This window comes from Oenanthe melanoleuca, chromosome 1A (assembly GCF_029582105.1).
Source record: "Oenanthe melanoleuca isolate GR-GAL-2019-014 chromosome 1A, OMel1.0, whole genome shotgun sequence".
NCBI classification, from domain to species: domain Eukaryota; kingdom Metazoa; phylum Chordata; class Aves; order Passeriformes; family Muscicapidae; genus Oenanthe; species Oenanthe melanoleuca.
In genome coordinates, this window is record NC_079334.1 from 41,767,432 (window position 1) to 41,792,027 (window position 24,596).

Here is a 24,596-nt window from a genome sequence, read left to right on the forward strand (position 1 = left end):
TGATGTTGACAGCAGGACAGTGCCAGTCCTGTGTGCCAGAGAGAACCCAGCACATGTGCCCTGAGAGAGAGCACAGTGACCCTTCTAGGTAGCTGTCAAGTGCATCTTTCCATATTGCTGGGGGAGGATTGCACTAGCAAGAGGAAGTGATGGGGGAAAATGAGGTCTCACTACCCTTATGTAATGACTTTTGCTGTGGCATAGTTCTGTAGTCACAAAGTGTGCCTGAGACTTGCTAGGTTAATCTTTTTTTTTTTTTTTTATGGTTTCTTCCCCCTCTGCAGCATGGCTCATTCTCCAGTGAGATGTCACAAAGGACAGCAGCATTTCCCACAAATTCCAATCACAATGTCTGTTTTCCCCCTACTTTTTTGCTCATAAAATGTGGGAAATAGGTTTTCTCCTCTCCCCTCCTCCCCAGGTTATGTTCTTCTTTCTAGTCTGTATCCTCTAGGGTGTACAGGTGCTACCTTGGAAAAATAACTCCAAGTATGGTGAACTTCACTGTTTCCATTGAGTCTTAAGGGAGGTACAGGACTGAGTTCATAAGTTATTTAAAACTGTTGGATAAAGACTGGAGATTTTATATAGCTGTCATGGAAAACTGTACTTCTTTGCAGTGACTCTTCCCTATATTTTGTCCCATTTGGCTTTGTGCCAAGGTGCAGATCCACTGAGCAGCTGTATTCTTCTACCTGTACTGCTAAGATACAGCTGAATAAGGGGTGAAAAAAGATTTTTCACAATTTGTTGGTTTTTTTTTTTTTTTTTTTTTGGTCCATCAATTTTGTGTAAATTCCTCTATATTTTGTCTCAATGTTTAAGAAATGGTATTTTTGGCATTGTCCAGATTATTTCCTCTCAGGAAAATCTGAGGAGAAATATAAGAAAGGGTATTTTAGTTTTGTTTATTTTTTTTTTTGCCTGGACATCTTTTCCACAATAAACACCTTCTATGAGTGCTCATTTAAATATTTCAGATAGAAAAAAAAAATTTCTGTAGACATTTTCAACATAGAAGAATTTTACACCAAAAAAATATTCTTATTTGTTAACATTTTATTAGCTTTTCTTTTTTTGGTGCATACTCTGTTTTTGGGGGTGTGTGTGATGCTGCTTACTTCAGAAAGACACACAAACTTAGAAAACTGACTTTTAGCTTGAGTCATCTCCTGAGCTGCTGCTCACAGCTCTGTGCTGTTGCAAGGTGCTAAAGCAATGGGCATGGTCTAAAAGCACCAGTAGATTGAAAGAGATTTCTGGAGACTCAATGTTCAGAAGGCTTTTAGCAGATTAACATATTTGCTGCAGCAGCAACATTGCAATGATAGACTGTAATGTTTCCAAGGGAGCCATTACAATCAATATTGCTAGCGATCCATAACTGAGAACTCTTTTAGTGGAATTTGAGTGGCTATTTCCTTCTCTGGAAACATGGAGTATAATAAGAGAAAGACCTCCAATTGTAGAGTTAGAGCAATGTTTATACTCTGTTGGAGCAATGTTTATACAATTTCCCCAGCATAAATGCTTATTTAAGTATAATTAGATGGTTAACATCTTTAGTGTTTATCCACAAGAGAAGATGACATGTACCAGCCTTGACTCTGTCTGGAAACCTGTCAGTCTCTAGATACAGCTGTGTAATGATCCAGAAGGGTTCCAAAGGATCTTTTCTAGTTTAGAGGTCAGTAATCTGTGTTTTAATAGCTCCCTAAGCATACATTTGCATATTGTGCCCCAGCTGTTCCAAAGGCACTCTTAAGATTTTCTGTAACATTAAGTAATATGCCTTGAACTTGAAATAGTCCCTAAATTTGCTCAGCTCTCGTTCAAGGAAGAGGGTAGACTTGAGGAAAACCTTGTGTACCCTGTTCAGTGTTGCTCTTATTAAGAATCTCTGCACACACCATTAGCATAAGGAAAGCATATGGGAGTAAGAGATCTGGGAGGTTGAATTTTTTAAAAAATTGTGTCTGGTTATTGCATTCACTCTGGGTTTCTTCATTTCAGAAAAATATCAATGAATTGCAGGGACTGAAGAGAAAAACAGCAAACCTGATTATACAGTAACAAAAAGGACAGGCTTAGTAAGAAAGCTTTTGAAAGAACTTGAGCATGTACAGCTTGTCCAAGAAATGACAAAAGTGTTGTATGATAAGTGTCTAGTATTAGACAATTCTTAGTGGTTTAAAATGAAGGAATTATTTAGTATTCAAAGAGCTAGAGGTAAGAGTAATGTAATGATACTACAAATGGAGAGGATTTAAGATAAAAGGAGACTTTCACAGTGAACTAGTTTAGATTGTGGAATAGCTACTGAAAAGAAGTGGTGGAAATCTCCATAATTTTGATTTTTTTAGAAGATAGCATGAAATAAAATACCAAGGAAACAGCTCTGTTGTAGTCACTGTACATAGTCATTCAGGAGTGGGGTGGATGACTCTAAGTCCTTCTGTACCCTGGAGGGTGGGAGTGTTGGTGAAATTGATCTAGTATAGGGACAATTTTTCAAAGACACAAAGTAGCATCATACCTTGTAAACAATTATCAAATCAGTGCCTTTGTATGCTAACAGAACTTGTTCTTTGGTGCACTTACACATATTTTGATGATGCCTGGCTAAAACAGGCCTACAGTAGCAAATTAGAGCCTGGAAAAATTTTATAATTTTAACTCTCCCAAGCTTATAAATTGGTATGAGTTTAAAGCTGCAGCTGACTCGTCAGGGCTAGTGGGCACATTCACAGAAACATGGGCTCCATTAATACCTGACTTAAATAGGAACTTCTGGAGAGTCTGAACTCTGGTCTTTCCCAGCTTTCTTGAAATCTCTGGTAATGGTTGGCTTGAGTCTTCCATGTATTTTCTACCTGTCTGCCCTGCTCACAGCTGAGTTGTGGATATGGCTTTCCTTAGTATCTCTCCTCTTTGAGGTTCCCAATTCAAAACCTTGGAATCTTTCCTTTTTCTGGCATCAAAACAGATATCCTGTGGGTAGATATTTTTCCAGGTATTCCAGTATGGTTGGTGGCACTGGTGTGCTACCACTACCCTCAGGTGTGGTCTCTGCTGTTCCCTGTTTCTGCTAGTGCTTGAATTCTGTTTGCAGTTCAGTCTCCTGCCTTCTCCCATCTGTTGCTGTTTGCTCAGTCTGCTGCTGGAGAGCTGTGGCTAACAATAGAGGTGTTGGATGTGTCCATATTCAGATAGTTTTTCCAGTGGTGGCTTCCCTCCCCCTGCCCTGCTATGTTTTTTCTGTTAGGACACAGATTTAAGATTTCTGGTGCTTTCTATCTGTGTCAGTGACTGTTGGCCATTCCCTTGTGTCAGAAGTTAATCTTTCATGCACACTGCATGGCTGTGGTCATCTGCAAAATGATCTCATATTAATGCTTTCTTAAGCTCACCATTGTGTTGTGTGAAAAGAAATCAGCACTTAAATTCTTAATGTGTAGGGTTTTGGTCAGCTGAAGGCAGTTAACCCTAATGTGGGCAAAAACCAGTTGTACCCTAGAAAGCCAGAGATGAAAGAAAACTAAGATGAAAGATCCAAATCATTACCAAGAGAGAGAAACAGATTCTTCATGGAGAAGAAAGGTAAATCTTATAGGTCATCCACAAATGATTACAGTTGGGCTAGGTGATCTCAAGAGGTCCTGAATGAATCTGTGAAACACAGACTGTAGGAGTTGGGTCCTCAGGAGCAGCATACTTCTCACAGCCAAAGAAGGTTTTGAGAGAAAATGACTGAGCAGAGAGCATGAGTCTTACTGACACTTGCACAGTGAGGGGGAGATGTGGTGTGTTGCTGAGAGGGTCTTGGATTGCCTACACCAAGTGTGATCCTAATTCAGAGGTGCCATAGTGGGTGCTTATCTTACACAGTCTGTCATTTCATGGTAGTTCACCACTGGAATATAATATATTTGAGAATCTGAGTTGTGTCATATCTTTGTGCATAATCTGCTTGGATGATTTATTATGGCCATTAAGTTTGTACTTTATTGGTTTTAATTGATTAGGCTTTGTTTACCTTTGGTAGCCTGCCTTTTCATTTGGAAAAGGCTGGCAACATTATCTCCTTATCCTCCTCCTGTCCTCCCCTTTTGCTGTGAATTGAATAACTCTTAAAATCCTGGCCATGCTATACAATGAGGGACTGAAAATAAAATCAGTCTTCTAGCAGTTCTCATGTGTGTCATGCCCTTATTACAGCTCTAGTAGGGCTGGAAGGTGATGCATTGTTTTTCTTCTGCTCTTCAGTGTCCCAGTGTTAACAGCATTTCTTGGTGTGATATTTTTGTTTGTTGTTAGGTCAGTTTGACACAAAGTGCTCATGTGACACTAAGCAACCAAGCATAACTAGGTGCATATGCCACAGATGGCAGCTTCAAGGAAAACGAGGCAGGCTGGATTTTCTCCACAGGTTTCAAGGTGTTCTCAAAGCAGCTTCTAGAAAGCTGTTTTGTGCCTAAAGGGAGTTCATATTTATATATACATATGCATTTATAAAACTATGGTTTTGACATGAAGAAACAAATCCCACTCTGTGCTACATTGGTGTCCTTGTTCAAACATAGCAGGTTTTATAGCAGTACTAGCTGTGAAAAACCTAAACAATGTAATTTTAAGTAGCAGTACATGATTCTGCTTATGAGGAAGCACATTCAAAGCGTCTTCAAAACTTAAAAAGGATTTAAGAATAGTGTTGGAGTATAGGCTATGAAAAACTGGTAATCAAAAAAGCTCTTGCATCATATAATTAGTAACCTGGAAACCTATAAATCACCAAAAATCATTACAATAATAAATACATGATGCAGAGCATACCATGCAGCACACATTTTAATTTCCTAGGAGTAGAATTTGAGTAACAAGAATAGAAGTCTTTTTTATCTTCATTATTTTGCTGTCATGTAATAGGTCCCCACTGAGTAGCACCCTCTCTCCTGGTGATAGTATCTAGCATGATGACAATTTCTCTGAAAGGGATAGTATTTCTGGTGTACAAGGAACAGAAGTTTCTGTATCATGTATGCCTTTAAAAATTCCTGATAGTACTTTTGTGGTGCTTCCTTGTGTGTTGATCTATATATTTCTAAAACTCCTTTCAGAAATGTTCAGGAGAGCACATTCTCTTCTGTGGCAGTTTGGTAGGAGTTGTTTTATTGACAGTCTAGTGTGGCAGGATCTTTATTGCTTGTTAGCAAATCAGCTGTTTAAGCCTCCTGTGCTGACAATACAGACTTCTAATCTGGAGTCCTACATGTTCAAAGTTCAGATTTGCCTGCAAGTAAGTTTCTTTTCCTGTCATTTGCTAAAGGTTTGAAAAATTGTCAGAAATATCCTATTGCAGATACATCAACTGGAACCTTTTCTATAACTATATATCTTTTATTTACTTTTTGCCTACTGAGTACAAAAGTAATGAAATCCTTGTTCATGGACCTGACATTTTTGGAAGAGCATGCCTGACTGTTTGCTGTGCAGCTGGGCTGCTTTACATTACAGCAAATGATTCCCCCTTGTAATCCTGGTGCAGATTCCCTCTCTGCTGAAGGGACAACAGCCCAAGGGAAGATGAAAGATGTCTAAGTGTCTTAGCATTGTGCTCTGGCAGATTAAGACAGATTGAGAGAGCCTTGGTACCAAATCCCTTGCAGAGTGATTCAGTCCCATCTGACTTGTTTTAGTTTCTAGAAGCAGCAGGTTGGTGTGTAAGCTCAGAGCCTTAATCCAGCCAGTAGTATAATCACCCCCACACTTGCTTTGTATCATCTCTTGCAGAATGCTTCTAGGCAGATTTCAGTGGTATTATTGTCAGTTCATAGGGAATATGTATTACAGCTGTCGTTTTCCACAGACAATCTATTTGCAAAGGATTTGCAATGTCTCTCCTAGTTGTCCTGATTCAAACCTAGTTGTTCAGGCTCTCAGCACCTTTGCCTCCTCTTGTGCCACAGTGGATTTGTGTTCTCAGCTGTGCCAAAAAGACTTTAAACATCAAAGTATGTAGCATAAAGGTGAGCCAGAGTCTTGGCCAGAAGTGATATGATTATAATTTTTTAAGGATATAAGAATTTATATATAAGGATGTAAGAACAGCCAATATAATTGGGAAAAAATGTGTTCAGAAACAGGTTTTCTAGTCTTTTGTGTCAGTCCATTGTGACTTGTGTGACTTTGCATATGGTTTGAGCTGGAGGAAAGCCCTTGCTGGATGACACACCAAAGCTGTAGCTGACATTCAGAACAGAGGAAGCTACAAAGCAAAGGCAGTTGGAACTTCCCCAAATTCTGCAAGAACAAACTGTGACATTTCCCCCCTTGTTTTTATTTGATTTAATGATTTGGCTTCAAGTCAGTTTTTATTTCAATTGTTTAGTTTCAGCTGAAGAGCATTTTGCCCTCTTCTCCTTCTCATCCACTGCATTTCTATCTGCATGCATCCTTGCTGAAGCATTTCTGTAGGGGAAATAAGGCAGACACACCACACCATGGGGGTGTCAAAACTACAAGGGCAGTTTGTGGACTATTCCCTAAACAGTTTGTGGGATATCCCAAGGTCCTGATCATGCCACTTGGGAAATTAATTTCAGGAGTCTTTCTTCCTGGCATTTGTGTTTGTTCTGGTGAGACCAGGTTGGATCCAGTTATGGAGTGAGGTGTATATCCAGAGGTGTGGATATACCTGGTTGTATTCTGATGTACATTTCAATTGTAGTCCTGGAGTTCACCCAGGCTTGGGAACTGGGCAGTGCTCCTGAGCCCTGTCCTGTGAGCACACCCTTTGGGAATGGCCCCAGTGGGAGTCCTACAGGGTTAGTGTTTACCCTGTGTCTTGCAGTCTTTTAAACTTCAGGTAGAACTGCAACACCTTTCCCCCAGACTCTTGCAGAGCTCCTTCCTACAGCCTTGGAGAATCCAACTCAGGTTCATGTGGGTCTGGAAAATTACAGCTGGTTTTTTTTTTTGCTGTTCTCTGTGAAACAACTGGGAATCTCTGAGAAGGGAATAGAAAAATTTATAGGTAAAGTAGCTCAAAATGTTTTATGAGCTGATCTTATATATCAGTTTAAATAGCAAAACAACCAGCCTTTCTACTGAAGGATTTAATGCATATCACGTCTAGCAAGGCTTTGGTCTAATAAAGGTTGTTTTACTTCTTTATATCTTCATTTTTCATTAGAGGAATGTAACTGCTGAATTTGAATGCACTGTGCTCCATTTAAAATTCTGCTGTATTCTGTCAGCCTTGTAAAGATTCTGCATTTGGATTGGCTTTGCATGCTGCCCCACTGGCTGGGTGCAGATTAGTTTATATTTGTTACCTAAATAAAAGAACCATATAAAGTAAACAGTTGCCCCTTGAAGGCTGTGTGAGGGCCCTAATTACAAAAACTTGAATATGGGGAAGTGACAGGATGTGAATATATGCTTGTGACCCTCATCCCTCCTAGTGTAGGAAATTGAAACAAAATTGAGCCAATTATATTTTTCAGCCTCATTTTAGCTTTCAGCCCTCCTTCTTCTCACAAACCACTAGAATTTAATTTGGATAGTTCAGCAGAGCTACAGTCAGCTGCAGAATTGATTTATAGATGCTGCTATTAAAAGCTGATTATGTGCACATGAAACAAACTGTGGAGCTCAATTAGTTAGAATGCCTCCTTCAAAGACTGTTCTGCAGGAATTAGTTTTATAATTCAGTTCATACTGTGTGTTTACTTTTAGCTGCTCTTCAAAAATTTGAGCTCACCCTTTGCTAGGAAAAGTTATTCATTCCATTTAATAATTGTTTTCTTTTATTGTGGACTGGAAATGAATGGTAGTGAATGGCTTGTCCTGAGTCTTTGCTGCTTATCTCCCATAACTTGTTTGTGGCTGCTTCCAACACCATTTTTTGTTTGTTTGTTTGATTTTTTGGTTTGTTTTGGTTTTTTATTGTTATTGCCTCTAATAGTTCCTCATATGTTTTTATGAATGCAGAGTAAAACTGCTTCTTTCTCCAACACCCACCTGGACTGGTGGAAGTCCTTTGGACTTTGAGTGAGTCCTGGTGAAAGTTACTTGCTGTCTGTGTTAAAGTGCTTGACCCCTCCAGGAAACTCTGGTGTGATGTTGGTGTTTGCTGCAGAGCTCTGACTGCAGATTGTCTTTGAGAGGGGAAAATGTGTCCCAGCAGTGAGGGGTTTTTGGGAGCACAGGCAGCTACTAAGCTTGTCTTCTGCAGGGCTGAGTTCCTGCAGGTCTTGTGGTCAGTGGTTTTCTTTGCTGGGCTTTGCTTTGCAGTGTTTGATCTTAAAGGACCTAGCCTGAATAAGGAGTGAGACATGCCTTGAGTGTGGATTTATGTTTCCTTAATTGTCTCTTTCATGTTTCTATAAATTAAAGATGGAGTGATGACACTGTGGATTTGTGAATTGTTGTGGAGTGGTCAAACCAAACACATGCAATATTCTAGGAAAATAAACCCAAAATCTATGTATCATGGTTAGAGACAAATTTCTCATTCAAACTAATACACTTCTACTTATTTTTGCATTCCAAGTTGAAAAGATTTATGCTTTTGGTTTTGTGTATTTGAAATGTTCACAGTATGAGGTTTCTATGTTACTATTGAGAAACTGCAGATTATTGTCTGAGATATACCAGTTTGATTTTTCCAAGCTAGTATGGAAGAAGCCCAGTTCCAGTAAAGTATTTTTGTTGGGTCTTAAACTGATTACTAGGAGCAAAATATCAAGAAGAAGCCTGAAGCAATATTTATTGAGCACAGCTGGTGATCTATCAAGCACCTACTGCTGGTGTTCAAAGGCAATTGGAAGGAGGGATTTGCACTCTTGTGTTAGTGTGAAAAGAATGGATCTGACAGATCAAGGACCTTTCAGTCATCTTGCTTTTAAAAAATGCACCTGGTGCCTGCCCTGAGCAAAGAGTGCTGTGCTTCATAAGAGTAGTAATAATTCAAAAGGCTGTGGAGCTTGTTTTGAGCAGCAAGTATGATCTGACCTATTTGCAGTACCAGAGCTGGATGGCCATGTGTTTTGGCAGTGTAACGCTCCAGCAGTTAGTGTGGTGGTAATCTTGGTATATAGGCTGCCAGCATGAAGCAGTCAGACCTTGATGCTATTATCTGGATACAGGAAGGTTATCTGAGGCCAAAATCAATGATTATAGGGTACCCAGATAAGGATTTACAGAATAAAGGATGGAAAATTCTCATCCAATGTAGTGATCAGGTAGTGATTCAGGGTGACATGAAGAGACCTCATAAATGATTCCTGTCTGTGGGTGTTGTGGCAGTTCTGTGTTTCCCCAGCCTCTCACACAGTGATGGGGGGTGGCTGTGGAGAGCCCCAGAGGGTGAGGGTTTGTTTTTTGTTTCCTTGCTAAAGCCCAGGCTATCTGTACTGCAGTGTTTGCATCCCAATAGCTCCAGTTAGAATAAAAGGGCCTGTAGAAGGTGGGGGAGGGATAATTATAAATGTATGGGCTGGCCTTCCTTAAGGGTAGGGGTGTTAAGCATGTACTTATCAGTTTGGTAGAAGTTAATTTTTTCCTTTTTTTTCTTTTTTTTCTTTTGGGTTCCCCTTTGTGGAAAACAAATTAAATTCAACCAGGTGTGAGTCTGTTCAGGAGCTTGGTTAGGGCTTCATAGTTGCACAGGTTGTTTGCATTTCCTAAACAGATATTAAAATATTCCTGATCTGTAAACCAAAATAAACTGTTAATGGACAGCAGCATCTTCATAGGTCCAACTTAAAGAATAAAACTGTTTTAAGAGCAGTGGTGTAAGCTGAGAGTGGTGTTGTGAGAGCTCAGATCCAGTGCTGCCAAAAGAAAATCACCAGGTCTATTGCTGTTAGCCTTCTACTGCTGTTCCTGAGTTAGTGTCCCCAAGTAGAGCAGAATGGTCAAATTGCTGTGACAAGAAGCTTGTGAATTGATTTGGTTCTTACACAGTTGATTACACATGCTAATGAATTGATTTTGTGCATTAAAAATGTATATTAATTTTTTTCTGGTATAATGTATTCTGGAGATTGGGAATTATTTTTCTAGTATTTGACATCTTATTTTGTAAGTTATCTCTCTAGAGATTTTAAGCTTGGGCCTTTTTTATTTTCTATGCATTTTATGTGCAAATTCAGCAGAAATATTGCATCACTCTAGGCTTTGTGTGGGTTTTTAAAATCTTTATTATATGTATGCCACTACTCAAACAAATGTTCATGACATCCTGTGCAAGAAGCAGCAGGAAAATACCACCCAACTGAAGTATAGAGCAATTAATTAGTGATAATATATTTTGAAATTTGGTGAATTATTGAAGTATTATTTAAAGCTGAGTAATTTTTTTTTTAATTAGTTTATTTATGTATTTATGCTGTTAAGGATAAGATCTTTAAGAAGTCATTTAAAAAGTTGCTCAGGTCAGGTGGCAGTATTTAGGCTCGTGTCTAGTGTTGTCACTGTGCTTCACTGCTAGTGAGCCCAAACTTTGGATGAGATATTAAAGGTTCCACCTGGCCATCCCTGAAGAAAGTAAGAGTTATGACCCTGGATCAAAACAAAACACCAGCTCTCCCCAGAACAGAATAAGTGTCCTAGAAAATGTGTTCTCTTTCATTGAAATGGCTCCCACTGCATGTAAAACTAATGTTTGAAACACTTTGGTCCCTGCTTTTGCCTGTCTGTTCAATTGTGCTTCTCAGAAATAGCCTGTTATTTTGTAAGCTATTTGAATGAGGATGTAAAGTAGCAGAAGATTTCATACTGAGTGTTTTTTCCTCTTATATTTATTTTAGATACTTCAAGAAATGTGAAGGCATCTCCAGAAACAGCTGAAATCTTTTTTCAGAAGTTAAGAAATAAATGTGAATTCACAATCCTGGTGACCTTAAAACAAGCCCATTTGAATTCAGGTGTTATTATCTCTATTCACCATTTGGATCACAGGTAAGTACTGATAATTGTCTGCTGGCTAATGAAAGTATATGAACTCATGCATTAAAAAGTTGAACATAAATTAGAACAAAACTGTTGTGTAGCCCATAATTTGTAAATATTTATAGTGTTTGGATAGGCACATTGTGCAGATTCATAGAAAGTCTCAAGGGGAGGGCAAGAGGGGTTTTTCTTTACATGTCTCTTGCCACAAGGGGCATGGAATGCCAGTTCTCTGTTGTTCTTAACCACAAGGAGCAGGTTCTCAGCTGGTGTAAAACTGTTATGTCACTGTAGCTACACTGACTGTAAGTCCAGCTCTTCATTGTTTTTAACAATGCAAGAAATCTTAAAAAAAAATAAAAAATCCTCTTGTTATGGGTTTACATCTTCCCATGAATGAGCACTTTACTCAAAATGTTGTTAGCCTTAAAAGCTGAAGTGAATGACACATAGCATTTAAGGATTATCCTTTTGATAGAAAAAAGACTGCTAGAGAAATGAGATACTTTTTATCCATCTGTTCGAGTAATAGTTATTAAAGATAACTTCCCTATGGTTCTCTGACAAAATAAAAAGGAGTTTTCAAATGTGTACTTCCTAAACAGTCATTAGCACAAGAAACAGGTGAGCTCTGCTTTAGGTTCCTAGTTATTTTTATTTTCTTGTGTAGAGTCCCATAATTCTTTCTTGACAGTCTCACTACAAAATAACAACAAATAAAAGGGAGTCATGTTCAAGCACAGCTAAGTGTCTGTTTCTTTTACATGAGTGTACAAGTTTTCATTAGCAAGCATGGTGACAATTATTTTGTGCTGGAAGATGCTCCAAGTCAATTTCTCTTCTGTTTCTCAGTGGCCCCATCTTCTGGAATTCAGCTGTTTGTAAAAAAACCAAAACTTAAACCACAAAACAAACAAGAAGGGGGAGAACATTCCCAAGGATCTTTATGCCAAGTTTATAAAAGGATTTTCAGACTTGTAAAGGGGTGGTTGAATGTCTCCTGGATGGCATTAGATGTGCCCTTAGGCTTTTAATAAACACATTCAGGCCTCTGCTGTGCTAGGATGAATGGAAAGATGTCTGTGTGCCAGAGCAGTGTTTGTTCAGTTTGACTGTGCTGAAATGAGGGCTGACCTAGGTGTGGGTAACACTGCAACCAGACAAGCATCTCTTGTAGTTTCTCTTATGGTTTTAATGTTCTTTTATGATGAATGACAATAAAGACAAGAGAAAATAGATGTTAAAAGGAAGCATTTGGATGGCTTGTGTTAAATAGCTGCCTCTGGGTCTCCATCTCTGACCTTGCCCACCTCTGACCCAGGACTTGTCTGTAACAGGCCTTTTAGTTCTTTAACAACTTCTTGTGAAGCCCCTGTCAGTGAAGCAGTCATAGTTAGTGGGAAAAGCAGCAATGCCAGACCTGACTTCACTCCTCTGTGCTGGCTTTAGCCTTGTATCACACTGATGTCAAAACCAGTTGCACTAGCATTGAACTGCTGCCTTGCTGCTATGTTCCTAATTTACAGAGGTCAGTGCTAGCTCTTACATTTCTGCAGTAAGGAGCTGAATGGTGGTGAGGAAGGCTGAAGGTGGCAGTAACTGAAGGATGTAATTAGTTATCACTCAAGTACCTTTTCACTGCTTCGTTTTACAGAGGTTTCATGGCAACTAAAGGTTCTGGGGTAAAACAATTTCTATGGTACAAGAAAATGAAAATTTTTAAAAACTGGGAAATGGTGCATTTATTCATTCTTTTTGTTTTGGAAAATAAATCAGAGTCAAAACTCATCCTCTCTTTGCATGGATCTAGGGGCCCATGCAAAGTCTAGGGACTGGTGCAAATATGTGAATTTACATCAAGGGAATTTCCTAAATTGTAGGGATTTTTAAAATTTCTGATTTTGTTTATAAACCTAAAATTGTTTGTGATTCAGAGTTGACCGACTCAGTCTGTATGGTCTAGTCTTACGTAGTTGTTGTTTTTGTTCCTTTTTGCTGGCTCCTTTTTGAGAATCATCAAAAATGCATACTTCCACTGAGACATGGTCATGCAATTATTTAAGACTTTGTGCCTTAAGAAGTTGACAGGGCTGGTCTTACAAAGTTTCCCTTCTAATGTCATGTGTTGAATGCTGTCCTTGGGCTTTGAGAGAGATACAGAAGTTCTCCATATAAGTCTCAGCCTTGGGCATTTACTAAGGCTGAGCTGTTGCTGTCACCACAAAAGAAATGCTCCTGAAATGATGTACTGAAAATATAGTAATCTTTTCATACTCAAATGCTTTTTTCTTTTACTAATTTAGTGTCGAAGCTGACTTCCCCTCTTATAATGATTATGCATTTTTCTAGTATTTAATGTAATAAAATATTTAAAAATTAATCTTAAAGAAAAAGAATCTGAAACAATACCTGTCACTGCCCTTTCCTAACTTGCCCATACACTTCCACAGACATTGCTTTTTTTCCCCACTGGTTAGAGCAGCCAACCAGTCCAGGCAGTGGTAGTTTTGGGCACAGTGTGGAGGCAATAATTCAGAAAAAATTCTTGTGATGTTGAGGAATTCAAATTATACATCAGTAATTGTTCAGATGAATTTCAAGCAGCTGAACACATCTTTTATATATGGCAGATTTATATGGCATATGTCTGAAAGACAGAAATTGTAAATGTCTTCTTAACTTCAGGGTTTTACCTTGACCCTGCCTACAATGTGTTGTACTTCATGGTAGCAAGGTAAATATTTTTAATTGTGTTAATGAAGGGATACCTTAAGTCTGAGTAGAAACACTGTTAAACACTGATTGCTCTGTGTTTCATCTCTCAGTTTAAGCTGTATTATCCTCCTCACTTCTGAATTTGTCTCACCTTCTCCTTGATGGAGGAGTCAGCAGAGAGATGATTTTACTCTGTGATGGGATTGTAATATATGTTTGGTCTTGCTGTTCCATCATGTATTTTCATTTAATCATCAACAGTGGAGCTGATGATAAAGCTTTTTCTTCCCTTTGTGGTTAGATGGCTTGATATAACTAATCTTACATTCATATCTCTTGAGATACTGCATATTAGGCCCTTAAAGGATTAAACTGCTGGGTTATAGCTTAATGATTCTTTCCTTTGGTTAGTGCTTTTTATATCCTGGAACAGAGAACTGCAATCAATAGTATATTATGGACAGGCATTTCCTACACTTAATTTGTATCTCTACTAATTTATTCAATTTCTGCCTTCCTTAGCATTTGTTTTCACAGCAGTTGGTGTCCTGTGATTATCTGCTGTCAAATGGGCTGTACTGTGCAACACTTTCAAACCTCTTTCAGTATGTAGGAGGAACTTATGTGACATTTTCTCTCATACTGATTTATGCTACAAGGAGATAAATTGCCAGAGGTGAATTCCCAATGCATGAATTTTGTTCTCTCATTTGACCATTGTATTAAAATAGAGGTGGAACTGTACGTTCCCTGCTTTTGATGTATGAGTGTCAGTATTTCTGGACTGCAGTGTGAAGTGTCCTCTCTGGCACCACAAAATCTGCTGCAAAACTCTTACACTGAGAAAAGCTTTCAGTTTTTACCACTTAAACCAATATTCACCAATTAACCCAATAGTTGCAGAGCAGGTGTTAGGTAATATGGGATTAATTTTCAAACATTAAAGCTGTATAGGGCTGTTCCCTTTGCCAAAAGAGGTAGTAGCTTTTTTTCTTCTTTTTAGAACACTCCATGATGTTCTTTGTTGGAAGAGTGGAGGGTTGTAGTTTTCTGTATTTTGTTTTTTGGTCTTAAATCTTAGTTTCTGTTTCTTACTGGTCTGATAATAATTATGAACCCTCTGGAATTTGTTCATAACAATCAATTGCTTTTGAATTCCTCTAGTGATTTTAAACATTGCTGGTGTCAGCCTTCTATTCATTTGATACAGTTTGCATGTTTCATCAAAGGTGTCATAAAAAAGGTATATTCATTCATTCATTCATTCATTCATTCATTCATTCATTCATTCACTGCTTTACCAGTGCGTGAGAAGATTCTCTGGGACAAAGGATTCTCTGTGTAGAAACTGACAGCTTGACCAGGCTCTTTATCCTAAAAGAAAAAAGTTCCTTGTCTGTGTTGGTTTGGGAGATTTAACTTCTCTCCCTGAGTATGGGGTTGGATGGAAGTACTTGTAAAGCAGTTGTTTTGTGTTACACTCTGTTTAATGCTTTCATGGTGTTAGGAATGACCTGTTTCTTAAAGTGTTGGCTATAAAAGTTATCATAAAATTGATTGACACCATGTCACTCTTGTTTAGATTTGAATTTTTTTTACTTCAGTGAAGCTTATACTCTGTGACCCAAACAAAAAAACCAAACTAAAAAAGAAAAAAAATTGGCAGAAGGATGTAAGTTCCTGTAGTTCATGCACTTTACTGTTCCATAACTTTTGTTAAATCAAGTGAGGCCAGCCTGTCCAGTGTAAATCATTGCAGTGCCAGCTAATCCAGGGTGAATTGTTTGAGAACATCAGAATGCTGATATGCATGTGGAACCTGTTGAACTGAGACTACTGACTTCTTGAATAAGAGACAGAAGATTTGTTCCTTCCTATGAACATTAAAAACCCCCATTGAAATAGCTGAGTTTTGACAGATTTTGTTATTCTTCCAATGTTGTTTAGAAGGCTTTCTATGAGCCAACAAAAAAATTTTGTGTTCTTTTGGGGTAGGAAATGGAAACAGTTATGTTGAAACAGACTTTTTCTTTTACAAATACATCTACTAGAAAGTTGTTTATTGTATTTGCTGTCCTCTTGCTCTCCTTGGAGAAACTTTGTCAAGAAAAGGGAATGAGAGGCATGGTTTATGCCATTTGTGTTTACAGTGGTTTATTTTGAGCTGGGAAAGTTCTCTTGTTGATTTTTTAGTAGAGGAGGAAGCTTCAGGCAGGCAAGATTGATATTCCTGGGACTATGTGTTAGTGAGAACAAAATGGAAATAAATATATTGATAAATGGGGTTAGTGAGAGAGATGAGAGGAATGAGAGCAATTGCTCAAAGTCATGAATTAATGTTTCAAAAGTATTTCTTAATTTGGGGATTCAATTTCATATCCATGGCTCAAATAGGAATGGCATGGGCAATGTTGGGGTTGAATTTTTCCAAGACCAAGCCAGCAGCTTTTGCAAGAATAGCTTTCCTTGGAGTGCTTTGAAGAGCTTGGTGAGACCTCAGTTCCTGCTTCTGGCTCCTTCTAAGCTCCTGTAAGTGTTGTGGAAAGGCTAACTGGGACCTTTGCCTTGTCATCAGCAGTAACACTGGATGGGCTGGAGTATCTTGCTCTTGTGATGGCCATGGGCTCCTGGATCATAGCACTAAACCCAGCAGAAGCTTTGTGGACTGCAGTGGGGGTAAGGCAGGATTTTTCCCTCCCTGATTTGGTTGACCTCAAATTTTGGGAGATAAGCAAGGAGATCCCTCTTTCAGAGGTGAGAGGCAAGATCTTGACTTCAAAGCCTTCCAAAGCAAAGGTTTCCAGACCACAGCAGTCCCACTGAAATCAGGTGAGGGGCTGCAAGGAGTTAAGAACAATATCTTATTGACATACATTTTTTTTCTCACCTGCTTTATTAGTTTAAATGGGGTACAGACACTGAGTGTCACAGTGATGGAAAGGATTTGAAGTGCCTCACATGTTTGTTTCCTAAGCTCCACTTCCACATCAGGGTATTGCAACCTCACTTTCCTAGCTACTGCCTCGTGCTGTGGCTTCTTTCTGTCTGGAGAGAAGCTGTGCAGCTGTAGTTTGTGCAGGTGAATGTGTGTGGATGATGCCTCTCTGCCCTGCCAGTGATCTCTTGCCTGGCTGGTCTCTCCCATTGACATGCCAAGGAGGAGGGTGTTCCTCCATGCCTGTCCCAGCACTGGGCTCCATCCCCTGAGCACATCATGGGTGCACCCTCCTCCTCCACAGCTGTTCTCCACAGCTGTCCAGTGCAGGGAGCAGTGCTGTGGTGAAACAAAGCTGCAGTGGTTGACTGTGGAAGAAAATGCACAGCAAGAGAGATGTAAATGCCAGGATGATCTGTAGGTGTCTGGCTGGGGTCCTTCAGAGGCATTTTCCTCACACGGTTAATTTCTGCTCTGCCTGATTCGGAGCAGGAACTTGAACTTGTTTTTTTTCCACCAGAGAGAAGTGCCCTGAGGAATGTCATTCTCTGTTGCATTTTGGCTATAGGAACAGTGTAAAGGATAATGCAACATAGTTCTTTGTGTAATGGAGAAGCAAAAGAGAGCTTTATTTAAGGAAACACTACAGTTATATAGGATAGTTTGTGCAAAACAAAATGGAAAAGACTCATTGGTCCAAGAAGGCAACACCTCTTTGAAAACATGCTTTCTGCAAAACATCACATCTCCAGCAGGTGTTTAATCATTGTTATAATTTCTTGTCCTTGAGTGGCCTGAGAAAGGGCTGCTTTCTTGGCTCCCAGCAGTGTCCAATGACAGTTCTTTTTTTTTTTTTTTTTTCTCCACTTGATGCAGTGGTGATGCAGATTTGTTGGCAGAGCCTGGCAAGGGCTTGCTAGTAATTCAAACAGTGTCCAGGCTGGAGCACTGGCCTGCTGTTGTCCATTTTGCATAACTGTTAGCATCTTCCTTGGCATGCTTCATCTCCTGCAGTTAGTACCCTTGCAGATGATGTCAGAGCAGTCTGTGAAGCAGCATTGGCCCAGGCCTGTTCTCACCAGTCAGTGTGGAAAAGCCCACCAGTTTCAGGGAAAAAGTGTGAGAGATCACTAATGGATATGAGTTGGAGCACCAGTTTTAGAATACAAACTTGCTGTCCTGCTGTTTATGCACTCTGTGTCAGTATGGTGGGTAATACCCTCTTTTAATTTTTGGGCTCTCTTCACCTGAATGTCTGCTTTCACACAGGTAATAATCATGGCATTAAAAAAAACTTTCAGAGAATCTTATGCTTGCGCTCTCTCTTTTCTCTATCCCATCCCCATTTTTAGGAATCATTCTAGAGCCCACAAGCTTTGCTGTGACAATGTTTGTTTCTGTCCAAATATTTGGTTTTAATGAATGGATCAATGTTTTTGAGCAAAAATAGCCTAAGTCAGAAAATTACAGTCTTGCCTTAAAATTGTATTCAGCAAAAGGAAGGGACAGAAATGGAATTGGTGGCCTTCCTGCCCATTGTGCACTTGCACCACTTGCTACAACTTATCCAGAAAAGCTACCACTTGACTTTTCAAGTAATCATAGAACTGTTTAGATTGAAAAATTTATAATCTGTCTGGGGATCTTTTGATGCCATGTTGTTCTAGGGGATGCACCAAACAATAAAAACTCATAGTTAATGTTTCAGAACACTTAGTGTTACTTCCAAATTAAGTGTTCTGAAACATAGAAGAATAAAGCTCACACTCCTGACCACCCAGTCATGATACCACAGAAAATAGCAAGTGGTGAATTGAATACCACATTCCTGACTGTGGTAGTGGTGCTGCAAGAGTTGCTTTTATATCTTCATAATCTATACCTAGCAGAATTGCTTGCTGCTATTGTGCAATGAATAGGGTCTACTGAATAGGATCTCATTTTTTTTTAATGTCTTATGTAATTAAACCTAACAAAAAAGGCAAAACTTTGATAGCAAAAATCTTCAGGTAAAGATTGTTTTGATAAGTAATGAAGATAAGGACTTTAATTTTTTTCTTAAGTACATATTGCTCTTTAATTTTGTTGATTTGCCTTTTTTCCAGTGTATCTCAAAGAGCCATGAAGAAAAATTTTAGCATTATATTTATAAAGGTGACTAGGAAAAGTTAAAAAAACGCCATTACTCTGTAATAAATGCATAAGCAGCAGACATGATATTTTGCCTTTAGCTTGTGAACTACTTGTCTACATGCTGTAAATTGAAGTTGAAATTATCAGTGGCCTGGAGTAAGTATGTGCATTTGTGTGAGAAGGATGCCAAATGAACAAGTGAGCCATCAAAGACCTGGCCTTGCCAGCACTGCCTGTTAGCTGGAATGGCCATGCCTCCCTCTGGTCAGACTGCTGCTGTGTGCACAGGGACCATCTGGTGTTTCACCTCCTAAATCCATAACTTTTTGCTGTGCATCCTGACTTTTACTTCCACAGTGTTCCTCATGCTAGTTTATCACCTGCCAAAGAGCAGCTCCTGCCTGGGCTGGTGTGGCCCTGTGCCCTTTGCCAGGATGGAGCTCCACAGCTGAGCAGATCTGCTGACTCCCAGCTCTTGCCTAGGAGTTACAATAGATCAGTGCTGAGCAGCAGAGTAAACATCACTGTTTTCTGTCTGAGTCCTCCAGGGCATTTGAAACAAATTTCTTCCTCTTACAAAGACAGGCTCATCCTTAGTGCATTAGGGATCACTGGCTGGCTGGTTTCCAAGCAGAGCAGCTGATCTGATGCTCTGGCCTTGGCTGTTGCCTTTGCAATGATTGTGCACTCACAGAGTGATCTACAGAGATGTAGCAGCCTTTTATTCCAGGTTGGCATTTTCTTCTCTGCATGTTGAACATAGAAAAACCTAAGCACATTATCATCAAGTTAAATCCAAGTTTAATCCAAGATGGGTGTGTTTTTGTTGGGATGGGTTAAAATCAAGTAGGCTGGTATTGATTAAACAACCACAGAGATTATGGATGTTAGGTGCAGGTTCTGCTGCTTTATTGGGTTTCTCATTGTGGTTTATTTTTTCACTCCAATGGTCATCTGCCTTCTGCAGCATAGAAGACCTTGGAGCTGTTGGGAAAAGCATCAGTGATGTTTAAAATGGGATATTTTTGGCTGCTGCTCTCCCTGTGATGAGTGGGCTGGGTAGGCTGATGTGGACAAGGAACTGGTGACTCAGCTGATGAGGTTCCCTTGAAGCTTTTCAGTAATGAGATTCTTGGCTAGGAGAAGACTGCAGTACAATGCATTTACTCTTTCCTTTGGGAGCAAGTCCTTCAGGAGTTAAAAGGACTCCCTCCTTTTTCTCTCAAATGGTTAGTAATCCTGTGTGTACAGAGAAGTATAGAGTGTTTTTGTTGCCCGACATGAATTTTTAAAATCCAGGTCTGTTTGTTAATGCTTAGCAGATTTTCTGAAAGACTCTTCCAAACCTTTGGAAACCATGCAAGCATTACAGCCTCACAGATGGAACAAGAAGCCTCACTGTGGGCAGACTTTGCATTTTCACCTAGGTGTGTTTGTCACTGCTGAGTGTTGTCCTATCTCCTGAAACTCACAGAGCCATGTAAGTCCAGGCAGTTAAACAAATGTAGAAAAGGGGAATAGCAAGCACAGCATTTTGTGAAAAATTGAGTGGAAATGATTCACTTTCACTTCAGTGTTTCAGCATCATGGCATTTGTTCAAGTTGAAAGCAATATTGCTTTGGCTGTCATTTCACTTGCTTTTCTAATAGTGTTTTGTTGCTGCCTCTACAGATTATTAATAAAACATAAATGATTCTCCTAATAATTCTCCTAATGGTTGTTATTTTCTTTTTAATTTTGATGCATGTTTTCTCATTTCAAAGGTAGTTATATTTGTTAGTTTACCAAATGGAAGAAAAGAAGATATTGTCTGTGAATGTCAAAACAGTGTGTTAATCACCATTAAGACAAAACCACAAGTGTCCACAGTTTCTGTGCATCTTTGTGTAGGACAATTTCCTTGCTTATTACACCATCATTGATTGTCAGCATCCTCTCTCAGCAGTTCTTAATTCATGAAGTTTGTACAGCAATGTCTTCTTTTTATTGGCAAATCCATGATTCATCTGCAGAGGTTTCATTATCTTACATGCATAAGGGCCACATGAGTGTTTGTTTTATACCTTCTGTAGTGACTGTATGTCTAGTAGTGTAGTTTGTTCTCTGCCTGCATCTTTGTGTGCTGACATCAGTTCTGCTATTGACTTGGAATGAAGGAGAGCTCTTAGATCCACCAGGAGGTAATGTTTCAACATATCCATGCCTTTTGTTTTTCATTTATTTTCTGCAGCTAGGTGGAGACACTTAGAAGTTGCTGGAGGAGTCAAGTTCTCTAATGTTCCCCTTCTTTTTTGGGTTGACAGTAACCTTATTTTTATCCTTGAATCTTGAGTTATGAAGGAGGTTATTAAGTTGACTGATGTACTGCTGCTATTGTGTGATTTTTTTTCCAGCCAGGCCTTCAATTAGTTTTCACTTCTTGCCAATGCAAAAATTATTTTTGGGCCTTGAGGAGGTAAATTGATTATAAAATTTGTATCTGACTCTGGTTAACTGGTTTCTTAATACTTTGAAGGAAGGAATTGTCCTTTGCTGGTTTTGCAAAATCTGTTGTTTTTGTGCTGTTGCTAGGTATGTTCCACTGGGGTGGAACACCCTGAAGGAAGCAGGGATTTGCAGTAAGCCCAGCTTTCTCCTAGGGACGATGATTGTACAAGATAGTTTTGATTTGGTCTCATTTTTACACTTCAAAACCACAATCACTGTATTTTCTATTCCTTAATATAGATAGCCTGTTAAAGTAAATGACATCACCCAGGAGCACATGTTCACTCAGGTTACAAGCCACTGCCATGTCTGATTGCAGATGTGGCCACAAAAATAGGCAAAAATGAATTGTCCATTCTCCCAGTTATATCTCTCACCCAACCCCTTATTTTCCTTGCTCTTTAGATTTAGGTTGCATATGATTATTAGAGAATCTCTATTTCTGTTTCTCTTTCCTGTGTAAAAATAATTTTCTTGGGGAATTTTAAAATGAGGAATTTAGTACTTTAAAAAGACAAATGGTTAGTCAGGCTTTTTCCCAGATGATGTCCAACATGTGAGAGACAGCCTGTCTAAGAAGTGAGTTTTGGTTATGGAGTGCTTTTTCAATTGAACTGTTGTAATTTCACCATCAAAGCTTGTGTTTGCAATCTGCTACATTCACTTATCTCAGCACAGCTGCACTTCTGGGTTTTTGCTCTATATATATCTGTATTTACATATATATGTGCTTACATCTATAGATGTGTATGTGTGTACACCCACCCTGCAAATACACATACTAATTTAACAAAGCAAATATGTAGACATATATAAATTGTTCTGAAGAGTTAGCATTTCTTGATTTACATATATATAAATTTGGAGAAATTTTATTACAGAAAATGAAGATGTAACAGTACATATAAAAGCAAACAAATCAGTGTTCAGTCCTTACTTCAAATGGTAATTACTAATGATGTCCCTATTGCAAAACCTGGGGTTGTCTTTTGTGCATTCATGCCTTCCGAGTATCCCTGTTGGGCTTTCATTGTATAAGGCAATTATCTGTAATAGTGTAATTCAGATCATGTTATGGAAAATTGTTTTGTTAGAGGAAAACATATTTTGCTTGGAATCTTGTGTAGTTACATGGAAGTTTGAACCTGCTATTATTTGTCGCTGAGAGGAGAAACACAGTGGAAATCTGAAAAGGGTTTACTTTTGCCTTTGTATCTGCTTGTTTTTCTTCCTCTTTTAAATAGCTCTTGCATGATGATGATAAGATGTCTTCTGTAAAATGGTGCTGTGGTGATAAGGATGGTTCATGACATGGTGATGCATTTGTGGTGCAGGTACCTGGAGCTGGAGAGCAGCGGCCATCGGAATGAGATCAGGTTGCATTATCGTTCAGGCAGCCATCGCTCCCACACAGAAGTGTTCCCATACATTCTGGCAGATGATAAATGGCACAGGCTTTCCTTAGCAATCAGTGCCTCTCACTTGATTTTACATGTGGACTGCAATAAGTAAGTAAAGAGTGTTGTTTTTTCTAAGAAGTTGTCACATTTGGAATATTTGAGCTCTGAGTAAATTAAATGATAACAACTTGGGATTCTATTTTCCCCTTCCTTTTCAGAATTTATGAAAGAGTTGTGGAGAAGCCTTTTATGGACTTACCTTTGGGTACAACCGTTTGGTTGGGACAGAGGAATACTGCACATGGTTATTTTAAGGTATGCATTCCCTGAAATATGAAGAGTGAACTTAAATAAAATGAATAAGGGATTGAATCATCTTTTACATGATGAGAGGCTGAGAGATTTGGAATTGTTCAGCCTGGAGAAGTGAAGGCTCAGGAAGTATGGAGAGGATCTTATCAGTGTAGATAAATACCTGAATTTGTGAGGGGGACGAAGATAAGGGATCCAGACTTCTCTCACTAGCACCCACTGACTGGCCAAGAAGCAATGGGCAAAACCTGAAACACCTGGAATTCTGTCTGAACATAAGAAAACAGTGAGGTTTGTCAAAGAAGGACTACTATAGAGATATCCAAAAGCTGTTTGGACACAGTCCTAGGCAATCTGCTGTGACTGGTCCTGCTTAAGCGAGGAAGTTGGAGTAGATGATCTCAGGAGGTGCCTCCCAACCTCAACCAGTTTGTGCTTCTGTTATCATAACACAACTCTTGGATTGCTTTGAATTTTCTCTTTGACCTCTGCTATTGGATAGCAGCAAACTGGCTGCTAATTATATCTTAACTAAACATGTAAAATCTGCCTGCAAGCATGGGGTCTGTTCTTCTGGGTGAAACTACCCCTTTCCAGACATCATACTTGAATTTCACGCTGAAATATCCCTAAGTTCTTAACAACATGCAACTCTGCAACTGTGTTACAGACATGCAGTTTCTCAGCATTTTGCAAGCTTTATGGAAGGATCCCCATCAGAAATTTTTGGGGTTTAACCCCAGCTGGCACCACCTAGCCACTTGCTCACTTCCATCCCTGGTGGGATGGGGAGAGAATTGGAAGGGCAGAAGCTAGAAAACACATAGCTTGAGATAGTGTTTAATAGGTAAAGCAAAGCCAAACAAGGAATTCATTCACCACTTTCTATGGGCAAGCAGGTGTTCAGCCATCCCCAGGTAAGCAGGGCTCTGTCACCTGTAGTGGTTACTTGGGAAGACAAATGCCCCACTCCAAATGTTCCCTGCTTCCTTCTTCTTGCCCCAGCTTTAAATGCTGTGCATGATGCCCTGTGGTCTTGGATATGACCCCTTCCCTGGTCAGCTGGGACAGCTGTCCTGGCTATGTCTCTCCCAAATCCTTGTGCAGCCCCAGCCTCCTCACTGGTGGGATGAACTGATGTCTAATTTCTGTAACATCCCTGTTATCAGCACAAATCCAAAATACAGCCTGCCTGCTACTTTTCTGTGAAGAAAATTAACTCTGCTTCAGCCAAAACCAGCACAAACCCATTAAGGGTTTGCATTAATGTATTTTTTTACTCTAGTTTCTTTAATCTTCAAATCTATTTAAGAATTATAGCTTGTAAAAATTTGCATTTTATTTAAAAGAGTATTTCTAAGTAACTGAAACTGCAGCTGTTTTCAAATTACTTTTTAAAGGTCATTTGCAATCTTTTCTGCAGTGACTAACTAAAAATAACAATGAATTCAAAACCACCAAACTCTTGCCACATAATTATATCTTGACATTTAATCTTACAACTTTAAAAATTATTCACTATGCCTCTACATATATCTATTTTTATTTCTGTTTGTTCTATCACTGAATTGGGTCCAGACAAGAAGCTGTTTATTCATAAGTATTGTTTTTATCAGGTAGTTTTTCTGTGTGGGCTTTAATGTTTTACATGGTGAAT

At 39.1% G+C, this 24,596-nt stretch overlaps 1 protein-coding gene across 1 annotated transcript in view; it reads left to right on the forward strand.

The window, feature by feature from the left end:
• NELL2 (neural EGFL like 2) overlaps positions 1-24,596 on the forward strand; it is a 133,403-nt gene that overhangs the window by 7,619 nt on the left and 101,188 nt on the right. The window contains exons 3-5 of the mRNA XM_056516275.1: positions 10,815-10,965; positions 22,562-22,735; positions 22,846-22,942. Coding sequence (XP_056372250.1) covers positions 10,815-10,965; positions 22,562-22,735; positions 22,846-22,942 — 422 coding nt within the window. The remainder of the gene's footprint in view (positions 1-10,814; positions 10,966-22,561; positions 22,736-22,845; positions 22,943-24,596) is intronic.